Source organism: Cricetulus griseus, chromosome 5 (genome assembly GCF_003668045.3).
Source record: "Cricetulus griseus strain 17A/GY chromosome 5, alternate assembly CriGri-PICRH-1.0, whole genome shotgun sequence".
Lineage (NCBI taxonomy): Eukaryota > Metazoa > Chordata > Mammalia > Rodentia > Cricetidae > Cricetulus > Cricetulus griseus.
The window spans coordinates 18,794,540-18,807,601 of NC_048598.1; the positions used below are offsets into that span (position 1 = coordinate 18,794,540).

Consider the following 13,062-nt stretch of genomic DNA (forward strand, 5'->3'; position numbering starts at 1 on the left):
CTATATTTTCTAAGCATGCGTACAGGATATTCACACAGTGACACAGAAATATTTTATTATTCATTTTATTTTCATATAAATTAACATTCTAAAAAATTGAAATAGAAACACTAAAATACAATATTGCACATAGCGATCTTTGTTAAATGCCCTATTACTTCATTGAAGAGTGGTGATATACACACTGGAAGGACTGAGGGACAGGAGAACTACAAAACAACAACAGAAGAAAAGAAAACACTACTGCTCCTTTGCACTTCAAATACAAAGTAGAAGGAAAGAGGTCAGACCTTCTATAAATACAAGGATAGCTATGATTTAGAACATGATTTATCTTTTTAAGTTGCTGTCCATAACTGGTTTGCAATAACAATAATTTCTCCCCTTTTCTATAATCATATCTTTCAACCAATATTATTAGCAGCAATTTAAAAGAATGACTATTCCAGTTATACAAAACCCCCTTAATGCATAATGAGCTGACTTCAAAATATCCTCAGGAAGAATGGGAAACTTACTGATTTCTCCTGACAGTGAGTAAAATCCTTCCCCAGTACCCTTTAGATGCAGGATGAAAGCATCCTTACATCACATGGTCATAAAATCATGTCAAAATACTCAGGCAGGTATTTTTTTACTTAACAAGGTCCAGATAGATCTGATCGATCTTTATTTTATGATAAACATCAAAAATAAATCTCAATTTCATGAGCTTGACTTATTCAAATCTCTTGAAAATATTAAGTGACTCTTGTGTGTGTGTGTGTGTGTGTGTGTGTGTGTGTGTGTGTGTGTGTGTGTAAAGTATCATAGTAATATACAAAGGAATGTCTTTTGATTTCATTTACCTCTGCTGCAGAGCAGGCTTTCATATGGTCTCGAGGGACATAATATAGAGAGCAACTTAAGAATGGGAAAGCATCAGTCATGACATATAGCTACTACTTACTTCTCAAAATAAAAAATGTGAAAGTAGAAGTGAAGTAGATACAAAGAATTCACCAGGAATAACATTTATCCACAAGTCTAGTCACACGGATGTGGAGTTCTGGTTGTCAGTAGAAAGGAAGATGTTTTTGTTGTGACAAGGGAGAAAATCTCATGAAAGGAAGCCGCAGGATAAGATTTAGCATGTTCAGAGTTAGTATGATAGTGCTTTTTAGAGGTGCCGCTTCGGTCTCTGGGGATAACATCAGAACGTTTACAAAAAGAAAAGGGTCCCAATTCGCCACAGGTCTACTGCTGCTGCAATTTTAAAAGAACATAGAAGAAAATTCAACAGGCAACAAACTTTCTAGAAAACATGGAAGATTATGCAAGAGGTTCAGAGGGAAAATGATCAGAATGGTGTGGCTCCCTTCCCTCCTCAGGTCAGGTGGATGCTGGGGAAGTTGCTTTGTTCTTCTGCTCACAGCTCAGGTTTTCATGCTTATCTTTGCTTTCTGAAAACAAATATACCAGGTGGGGTTAAAAAAAATAAAAAGGAAGGAGTTTAGAGCAGACCAAATAAGATCTTTATTTCTATTAAATTCTCTGGATAAAAGATGAAAGATCAATTCATTCAAGAAACTTTACACACATTACATCAGTTCCATCTTAAAATAGCTTTTAGTAAAACAAATTACCAAATGCTTTAGATAAAATGAGTCTTTCAAGTTTAACTTTTGATGTATGTGAAATGGGGTTGGTACAGCTCTGTCATTCCAGAGCCTACATGAAAAAGCATGAATACGGAAGCAGAACCAGTGGATTGATTTCACGGTTGGCAAGTTTTAATTCTCTTCCATCTAACAGCATGAGCAGGGGTAGCTAATAATTATTCCTCTTATTCAGTATAGATTTATTAAGCTTTGATCAGAAAACACCAAAGACGAATATATCATTAGATAAGGCAAATTTTGATACAGAAAAACTGACAGAAACATAAATTTTATCTAAAGATAGAACTAATTTTTAAACAGGGCTATTTAATCCTAGGCAGTTTGAGTTATCCTAATTGTCCACTCCATTTAGACTATGTGGTACTAATGTATTCAAAATGTTTCACTTTGGGCCGGAGAGATGGCTCAACAGTTAAGAACGACCTTCACTGCTTTTGTAGAGGCCCTGAGTTCAGTTCCTAGAGCCTGTGTCAAGTAACTTATAACTCTTTGAAACTCTAGCTCCAGAGGCTCGAAAGCCCTTTTATCACTGCCTCAAGTACCTGTATTCACATTCACATAAATACCATAATAATTAAAATAATAATTATAAATATAAATAATAATTAAAAATAAATCTCAAAATTATTTCATGTGACATCCAAAATTTCAATTTAAACTAGTTTTATTTCTTACCCTGGCAACAGGGGATGCATGGCACTTTCAAAGCCTTCAACAAAACTTCTCCAGTACCAGAAGGGAGAATTTGCTATAGTAACCAACGTTTCTCTCAGAGGGTACACAACTTGGTGTTTTATTGTAATGGAGGACTTTGCCAAGGGGAATCTTAGATCAGTCTCTGGGTCATAGAGTCCAAATAGTCTACTTGAGAGCATATGTCATTTCCTTATGAGTTTTATACAGCAAATCTGATATTAGCATTCAGGGTTAAAGTGCATAAAATAGCCCGTGACTTATGTATTATGAAGTACGGCTATCTCCTGCCCCAAGCAGTGGACACAGGCCCTCACATATGTCCATACTTATCTTTATCTTAATTATGAAATTTCAAATACCCAACTTTAAAACTAACTCAACTACAAAGTCCTGATTAAAGAGATAAAGAAAAGAGACTGTTGGAATTAGAAGCTCATTATTTATCCAAACATAAGGCAAAATGACTGAGGCATTATTATATAAACTTGTGTACATTGTAAAGACAGGGTTCAACAACAAAGACATCACAAGTTAAAAACAAGAATAGTCAATACTTACAATCCCAGAGTCGTGTCTTGGTTTTACTTTATAGAGTGACTTTCCTTTCTTCTGCCTACACACTTCCTCAGCTTCTTTGACTCTGAGTAGGGAAGAAGACAACTAATTTAAACAGGAGCCCACAGTGACCACAGAGACCTACTTTATAGCAAGGGGGCAAACTTCAACTCATTAAAGATTTGAATTATTGGGAAACACATTCAGGAATGCCGCCTCACATTTGATTTTAACATAGAAAGGATTAGAGATAGAGAAAGTCACTCATGTGAGGCTGAGGACTCCAAGATGGGTTATATTATATAAATGTAAAAGGGATCCATTACTGCAATTAGAAAGAAATATTTGCATAATTAAGAATGATCATGCAAGAATTCCCATGAAGATTTAAAATGACGTCAAGTTCATTTTCTCTCTACCAAACTCACCTACATATAAAAGACATTTGGAATGAAACTTCTGGGTAGTTCCAACAGCTAAACTTCATCAAGCATGGAAGCAATTATCATTTACTTGATGCCAAAGAAACCACAACCCAACAACCAAAAACCAACTGCACCGTGATCACCCTTTCTCATTGTTTAATGAGATAGAGCCTCATGGGGAACTCAAGTTACTCTGGAATCTACAATTTTGCTGCAACCTCCTAACTACTGGGATTGCAAGGATGCACCACCACTCCAAGAAACATTTTTAACATGTTTAAGATTTCTTTTTTGTGTATACATTCCAAGGAAAAGTACACTATGTCCATGAGAAGCATTACCTAGAAGAACGTGCTGTTAAAGATGAATTTTGCATTAATTCCCTTGCCGTAGAACACTGCCAATGTCCTTTCACCTCTTATATAGGGACACTTTTAAATAATAAAAGGCCACCATCACGAAAGCATTATATTATGATTACAGAAAAGTCTTTCCAAGACTAAAGACTATTTTGTTAAATCATTTCTTTACAAATTACAAGATATTATAAGAAGTCACAACTGCTTTTTATTAAAGAAATCACAATAAACCTGGAAAGTAGGACTTCATTAATAATAAAGGGGCACAGCATAGAAAGAACATGATCTATCAGACTCCTTTATTTCTTACTCTTGTGATTTTTTTCTTAAGAATAAAATTAATTAAAATACGAAGTGTGTCGGGAGAAACTGAACAGACCGTGGCTTGACCTTAAGAAAATATACCTTATGTTGCTTACATTTCTTGAAAGAAACAAATCTTGAATATATTTCTTGTGCCCTGTGGCAAATGATACAGCCACAGAATTTATCTCCTGTGTAATTGATTCAACTTTGCTTAAACGATAGAATGACCCACTGATCCAGGCAGGCGTCTCAAGCCTTATGTGAAAGTAATTCCTGTTAGATACAAAATGCTGCTGGTTGGGTAAACAGTAATTCCAGAAACTGGTGACAGTTTAGATACTGCATTGTTACCACTTTTATTACTTCCCCACCAAGCCATAAATTCCATTTAATCCCTCCCTAAACATCTGAAGACAAAAACATTTTCTCTATAACAAACCAAGGATTTCAGAGTCACCATCTTCCTCTGAAAAATCTGCCAGTAAATTTAAGCTTGAAGTATTTGGATAGGGAATTAGGGAACTTTTTTTTCCTTCTTCTTCTTCTTTTTTTTTTTTTTTTTTTTAGCACTTAGTCAAAATCCAGTAGATCCCCTTTTAAATTCGCTTGGTATTCTTTAAAACATTTCATAACACACACAAAAAAATGTACTTCACAACTACTTCGTTCCCCAAAGCATCGTGGTGTTCGCTCTGCTCTATTTGCAGCAGTCTCAGAACATATCTTGGTTAGGATCACAGGAAGCTGATTTTAATACAAACATATTTAATTTTACATGAAAGAAAATCCAGTCATTCCTTATTGTAGAGCCCATGACGACTGGAGAGAGTGTGCGTCAAGGTGACGTCACAGGATCTTTTAGAGCTCATTTGTTCATTTGACAAACATTTGTGGAGCAGCAACTCCAGGTCAGGTCCTGGTGCAGCTCGGGTTTACACGGACGATTCAACTCAACAACTAGAGGCCAGAGGCATACAAGAGCAGAATTACAGGGTTTGCTGTGGGCACGGGTGGTCTCCTGACTTTGTATAAGGTCCCAGAGGAGGCTTCTGCAATTGGTATTCAGGGTTTACACAAACTATTCATGAGTATCTTGAGGGTTGACTCTTATTTTCAAACAACCAAAAAAAAAAAAAAAAAGAAAAAAAAAAGAAACCTCCATTGTTCATATTTTTGGAAAGAGAAATTGTTATCAAGGGTGAAACAAAATAAATACAAAACATAAAGTCATACACACAATGGTGGAGGGAAAGTCCACAATACCATGCTGCGCTTCAGAAAAATGAGTAGTTTGTTCTTCTCCTGTCATGGGATCCCTATGAGGCAAATGTCGCAAATGCTTTCTGACCTATGCCTGAGTGCCTGTGTGTCCATCGTCTTCTCCTAGGCTCCTCAAGAGATGGGCACATTAATGCATTAGTGAGCTGGAAACTGGAGCACCAGGAAAAGCAGATTGCTGTCCTACTTCACACTTGTTCCACAGAGGATTTGATTTAATGCAAGTCTCCAGGTCCACCTATATTTTTGGACCCAGTCCCTGTGGTCCAAATACAGCAGATGAGACGATATGATGACGGAAGCCTTAAGCAGCTCTTGAGAAACAGTGCTCTCTAACTAGGGTCAGACAACTCTGCCTCCTGAGCCCTCTCCTTCTACAGAGTTCCTCTAAATATGTTCACCTCCATCCCCAGTGATTCCTGCCACGGCTGAGCTGAGTAACTGCTGCTCCTTCTAAATGCCAACTGCATTTCAATATAAATCCCATAGAAATACTTCCCCTTCACACTTCAGATTGGAAAAAAGAACATGTCCCTGGAGTTCAGAATTGGCAAGAAAGAAAAAAGAAAGAAAGAAAGAAAGAAAGAAAGAAAGAAAGAAAGAAAGAAAGAAAGAAAGGAAGGAAGGAAGGAAGGATGAAAGGAAGGAAGGAAGAAACCTACAGGGCCTCTTTAGTGGAGTAGTACTTATCCCTGGACTTTAGGAGCCCAGCCCATATGGAGGGATACCCCCTGAGCCTAGATACAAGGGGTTTGGCCTAGGCCCTATCCCAAAGAATATGACAGACTTTGAAGACCCCCTATGGATGGCCTCATCCTCCCTGGGGAGCAGAAACGGTATGGGATGGGTAGGGTGTTAGTTGGGGGGCAGGGGGGAGGGGAGGGAGAGGGACCTGGGATTGACATGTAAAATAATTTTCTTTCTAATAAAAATGAAAAGAAAGAGAAAGAGGGAGGGATTGATGGAGAAAGGGAAGAAGGGGCGGAGGGAGGGAAGGAGGACCTAAGGAAAGATGACTTGGGGATGTGCCTGAGTTGTCAGTGTGATGGTCTAGCATGCACAAAGCCCAGGGTCTGACCCTCACCCAGTACTCTGGTACATACCTATAATCTCTAAACTGAATGTTTAGTCAACCTGTTAATGATGGTTGTCTCATAAGAAGATAAAACCAAAAGAATTGCAAGATGGGAGAGAAAAGAAAAGAGAGAAAGCAAAGCAAAGAACGTGAGACAGTAATGAAGACAGGGAAGGAAAAGTTGGTGAAGAGTGGCCCAAGCCAACCCTCTAGATCATGGTCTTCCCAGTTGAGCTATCAGCTTACCTGTCATTTTAGGTCTAGTGTGTAAATGCTGGGGGCCTTTTAGCTCCTCCCCATCCCTGGCTCTCCCCCTCACTCAGTGAAGCCAAACATTTCCAAAGTGATTAGGGGAAAGAGATGCTAAGAAGAAACAACGTGTCAAGCAATGAATTGAAAACATCAACTTCAACATTGTACTAATTGGGAAGGGGAAGGAAATAAAAGGAGACAGCAGGTACTCTGAGAGGAAACACTGACTAAGGAAAGGCAGAGGTCCACTGCTTTCAAACATTGTTTACAACGGAGTTCAACCTTCAGGTACCTCTTTCTCGAAGCTCGGTAACATTTTGGGATGGCCTATGAATATTGTGGAGAGGCACAGAAGGATCCATACATGATTAATGAAGATCTACTCTTTTAAACATGGCTACATTCGGAGAAATGTGAACGTGAACTGCCAAGATATTGGTTAATTGAGATTTCACTTTCTTAATGAACTAAAAAGTGACTTAAAGATATTAGGATGAAATCCATGACTGGCAGGCTAATTTTAACCATCATGACACCCCATCATCAATGTAGACAGTAGAAAGAAAATGTATGCAGATCTTATCACCGGATAATAAAAAAGAAAGCCCTCATTCATCATTTTTAGTGATTTCAGAAAAAAAAAAAAAAACCAGAAGAAGCAGAGACCAGAAAACAGGAAATAGGGTGTTATCTTTTAAGAGGAAGAGGGGATATTAGATGGCAGATAATGGCTGTAAAATTTAATGTTGATATTTCTCTGTAATCCTTGTCTATGAAGCTTCAGAAACAAAGGAAACTATGCATCTCTGCCTAAATGTCCAAAATCTATACTTATTTCTCAAAAATAAGAACAGGCATTGTCACAGAAGGACTGGCATTCTCTATCTTTTAAGAGAACAGTTGATTACAACTAGTGACCAAAATACACAAAATACACAAAGAGGAGGTGACCAAAATGAGTAAAATGAGTTTTGCTAAATTTTTTTTTTTTTTGCTTAAAGCAGAAGAGATAGGGAGAGATGGGGGAGAGAGGGAAAACAGAGACACAGATAGAAACAGAGAGACAGAGACAGAAAGAGATTGAGTGAGATACACCCATTGGCATCCTATATTCAGCACTAGCCACATCACCATGGCAACATACCATGATACAGAGCCATCCTCCAGAGGCCTCCTAAGGTACACAAGGCACTCAGACTTTCTGTCCTGTGACTAACTGTGTACATATTGGATATTCTCTGTTTCTTCCTAGGATGACAATGCTAATCTCTCCCCACTAGAGACAGAAAGCCTGCCTCGGGCTTTACCACTTCTACCTTCTTTAGCAGAGACAGCCAGATAACTAAGCTGGTTCAAAGGGCAACCCCAATTATAACATCATGAATCTGAGTTTGACATCAAGTTAAAGAATGGTGTTCCTGGATCTACAGGAAACCTTTCTAGCTGCTTCTCATCCCCTACTCCCACAAATGAGCCATATAGCTATATCTGAGAGGGTGAGGGGACGGACCCAGAAGTCTGACTTATAGATGGCATCAGAACTCTGTTTTGAAGAGGAAAAACTTCTAAGACATTGCAAACATAGATGGTATTGTGTCGTGCAAACTGCTTATTCATGGTAAACCCTAAACATGAGTTCATTACTAAAGATAGGAGGAGATACTATTATATTTTGTGTTCGCATGAATGTCTATGTTGGTTTATGCATGTGCATGTGTGGCTGTGTGCACACATGAGCGCTGATGATCACGCATTGTGTGTTTGTGTACGAATGCATCTGAAGGCCAGAGGTTGACCTCATGTAGCCACCTTATTTTTGAGACAGTCTTTCACTGAAAGTGAAGCTCACTATTCCGCCAAGGCTGGCCAATGGGCTTCAGATATCTACTTGTGTCTACCTCTCCCCCACCCTCCACTATTAATTTATAGCGACAGCTTGTGGTGGCATAGAGACCAATAGACAGGGGGAGCAACAGTGCTTTTGATGATGAATAGATTATCCTAGCTGCAAATCCAATGGTTTTCTAGGTCCCACAAAAACCTACTACCACCACTGTAACCAAAACCCATACATAAAAAAGCCTGCCCTAGGCCATCAGAAAAAAAAAAAAAAAAGTCCTGAAGAACATTATACAAAGATTGTTAATTACAAAGCTGTAGCTGGAATTTACCTAAAAACTCCTACATGAAGTTTATTATCTCAAAAATAAGATTGGGAATATTATCTGAAATGGAGTTATAGACTTCCTACACATGTAGATGGAGTTTGCCTCTTTCCTCACAGAGACTGTGGGTGGTTGCTGCTTCTTTGGGGTTTAGTGCATTAAGCTTAAAAGTTATTACATAAATAAGATTTCAAACCAGGAGACTGGAACAATTTTAAGGTTTACAATATCTTAAAGAAGACAGATAAAAGCAAGAGAATATGGAATTTGTTCTTATAGGATTTGCTAACATTAGTTTTAAATTTTCATCAATTTTTATACAAATGAAAACCCTTAAACTATGTCCGTATGAAAATTGGATTCATTTTTTGCATTAAGTGTTTCTAAACAAAGGGAATGGCTTTTCATATCTGTTCTAATAAAGATGCATTTCCCACCCCTGAACTTTCTCTAGCCCCAGGGCCATTTATTGTCAGGCAAATATATACAAAACATTCAGTGTAGTTAAGTTTAAAAACAGTGTGTGAGACGAACAGGGAGACAGACTCAGATACAGACAGAAAAGAGAATCCAGACATCCTTGTAGCCTGGAGACAGAAGAACCTCTAGCCACCTTCCACACCAAACGCCACTCTGGCCACAGTCTTATCAAGAAAAGATACAGTGTCATCATTCAATAGGATGGGAAAGGCGGCTGCTTTCCAGTGCTAAACATTAATAATTTGGTCTACACAAGTATCTATAGCAGACAGTTATGTCCCACTGGCTCCAGCTCAGCTTTCTGTGAGTTGCTGCTTTCGCTCTGGGAGCCAGGATGTTTGTCAGTGAGAGAGCTTTAGGCTGAGTCTGGGGCAGACATTTCAGAGGTCTGAGATCCCCATCATGGAGAAACAGACCTAGCAGGAAGCTAACAGCACATGCGCGTGTCATTCCCGCCACTTCAGAATGCACTTTACCAAAATAATAACGCCAGGTCTGCCTACAAATTAATTTATTTTTCAACTTAAAAAGTGGTAAACATGAGAGGCAGAGGTTTTAGACTATGGTTGGTTGGTGGTAATGGCTTAAGACTTTGGGGGCTCTTTCCGGGTAGAGACATAAAAGGTATCAGATGTCGTGTGGAATTAGAGGTTATTTAAGGAGGTTTATTCTGTCGTATCTCCTTTGTAACCCACATGATCTCAAACTCGCCCATACAAAACCATGAAGATGTGAGAAATAATAAAAATGACGACCCCAGAGTTTCGGACCATGGAGAAAGCGTGTCAGCCTCCTGCAGCATCCATTCCTGAGTTGCATGCTGAGCATTTTTCAGCTTCCAGAGAAAAACTGCACTGGCCCCTCCAGTGTTTACAGAAAACAGTAAGAATGAGCTCAAGCAGATTCTCATAGAAGAAAACCAAGCTTCCATACACTCCTGTACTGCTAGAAGTCACAGTCCAGGTAGCAGGGATGTGGCACGTTAAGGGACACAAAGTACAAAAGGGCTTCAGGTCCCCAGGGGTCTGGCCCAAGGACAAGGCAGCCAGATTCACACAGAAGCCACACATCATACTCTGTCTACCTGCACCCAAAGAAAGTCTCCGTTTATCTCAACAGCGGACACTATCTTTTGGGGAAATCTCCTAACTCCAGTCTTAATTTGTGACAGTTGGATAGGGGGCTCTCTGCGACTCTTCACAAAACTACACATGGATTTTCATAAACACAAGAAAATGAACAGACATGAATATTGCCAATGTTTACTGAGAGTATTTCTGTGGGGCATATACAGGTCAAAAGAAATAAAAGGATATTTATTTACTTTGCTTCTAATTGTGTGCATATACGAATAAGTTGTGTGTGTGTGTGTGTGTGTGTGTGTCTGTGTGTCTGTGTGTCTGTGTGTGTGTGTGTGTGTGTGTGTGTGTGTGCTGATTTCATGTGCCTTCCTCTATTCCTCTCTCCCTTACTTTGGGGGATGGGTCTCTCACTGAACTTGGAGCTCATCACTTCAAGTAGATTGGCCGCAATTTGCTTTAGCTACCCACCCTACACTCCCAATTTGCCCATCTCTGTTACTCCCAGTGTTAGGGTTACAGACACATATCCTCAAGTTCAACGTCTAACATGGGTGCTAGAGTACCGAACTCAGGTCCTCAAGTTTGTCAGGAGGTGTGTTTACAGAAGCAGGATGTCATTTCATGTAATTTTGTGCAGGTTCTCTTTCAAAGCAAGGACTATGGCTGTTTATCTCTTTTCTGCTTGCTGAATATTAAGTTGCTTGAGTTTAATAATCACAGGTAGTCATTTTTAAGTTTCCAGAGCTCATCTGAGCCCTCATATGGGTCATTATACCACTAGACACTTGAAAAACACTTGAGTTACCCATGATAAACAGCAGAGGTTCTAAATAGGGCTTGGACTAATGCCTCTTGGTTATGTATCTCTTCTGGATTTGGCTTGACCTTTTAGTTTACTGATTACTGCTACGATTCTATCTTTAAATAACAATTGATTTCTAGTGAACATATACAGAATTCAGTCATAAGATAGCCTAAGGTATTTTTCCACTTCAGAGGGATTCCTTTGTGGTCTGTATACAGTGATAGGACCACAAGGATTCATGGCAAATGGCCTCAGTAACTCCTAGGCTATAATGTGGATTCACTTCCACAAAACATTTGAAAAATCTCTCATGGGATGTCGGTGGACTAATTACAGAAAGATGCTTCCTTGAGAAGATGCTTGGATGAATTTATAGTGAGGGAAACAGGCAACTTCATAGATGATTATGTTCCTTTTAAATATAACTGTATTTTATAACTCTTAACAAACAAAATATATCATTGAAATCTGAAAATATTTAAAAAGTAGGTGTCTATCATTTGGAAGAGTAGTTCTGTAATTGGACACATTTGAACCTAAAAAGCAAACATAGCAACAGAAGTGCGACCGTCTCCAGGCAGTCATTTTGGAAATGAGAACTGGAGAAGACAAAATAATCACTACATATTTCTGACTCTACTTTCTAGGAGGTGTTTTTTGTTTGTTTGTTTGCTTTTTTTTTGACACAGCTCTTTTCCAAGTAAAGGGTGTAAGCTGTAGTTAGGAAAAATGCAAAACTACAACTTACAGAAAATTTTAATGAATAACTTTAATAAAAACAATTATCCAATCTCAACAGATATAAAAATTTAAAGTTGAATACAGGGTGGGTATTTCTGAGTAGACAAAGGCCAATAAAAACCCTAAGTACATACATACATACATACACCCCCACACATACATACATGTAACAATAATAATCAAAGAATTTATTAACTTGAGAGGCGTGGACATGGGAAGGATTAAAGGGAGAGTACGTGGGAGGGGAGGGAGGGGTAAAGGAAGGGGTGAAGTGATGGAGTTCTCTTTTAATTAAAACAAACAAACAAAGAAACCAGAACACTGAAAAATCCAGAAATCAGATAATATAAATATTCTGGACTTAAAAAAATGAAACCAAACAAACCAAAAAACAGAGAGGGCTGAGGTCTTAGACAAGCTCTGGAAATGCCAACCATCCATGCTATGAAGAAGAGAATAACCATTGGTCTAGGGAATACATGAACAAACGCCAAGCTCATGGGCAGCTGTGTGTGTAAATGAAGGCCCCTCATTCTGTAACATCAAGCTAGAGTATCATTTCACATTATTCAACATGGAAAAAAGCCTATCAAGAAATCTGAAGAGTACGATTTCAAATGTTTCCATAAATTCTTTTTTTCTTTTAATTTTATTCTTCTCTCATAAATTACATCATGACCACAGTTTCTCCTCCCTCTCCTCCCCTACCTCCTCCTCTTTCCTCCAGATCCACACCCCCTCCATCTCCCCTAAAAAAAAGAACAGGCTTTTTTTTTTTTTTTGAGGCAGGTTTTCTCTGTGTACCTTTGGAGCCTATCCTGGCACTCGATCTGTAGACCAGGCTGGCCTTGAACTCACAGAGATTCATTCATCTGCCTCTGCTTCCCGAGTGCTGGGATTAAAGGTGTGTGTCACCAATGCCCAGCCACATACCATCTCATGAAGGCTAGACAGTGCAACCCCGTAGGAGGAAAAGGGTCCCATGAGCAGGCAATAGAGCCAGCCCCCCCCACCTCCACCCCCACTACTCTTAGGAATCCCACAAGAACACCAAGCTACTTAGTTATAAGGCATATGCAACTTCCTTTTTAATTGCAGCACTAAGAATATAGAAACCTATATCTCATGCATGCTAGTTAGGCATGGATATCCTCCTAGTTTCATTCTCAGTCATTTAAAAAA

The 13,062-nt window shown here is 38.9% G+C and overlaps 1 protein-coding gene across 2 annotated transcripts in view; it reads right to left on the reverse strand.

The window, feature by feature from the left end:
- Positions 1–1,415: 1,415 nt before the first annotated feature.
- The window catches only part of Fmn2 (formin 2), a 291,955-nt gene continuing 280,308 nt past the window's right edge, over positions 1,416–13,062 (reverse strand). For both annotated transcript variants that reach the window (XM_035444830.1, XM_027418908.2), the window contains 2 exons: positions 2,916–2,997; positions 1,416–1,442 (listed from right to left, as the gene is read on the reverse strand). In XM_035444830.1, coding sequence (XP_035300721.1) covers positions 1,416–1,442; positions 2,916–2,997 — 109 coding nt within the window. The remainder of the gene's footprint in view (positions 1,443–2,915; positions 2,998–13,062) is intronic.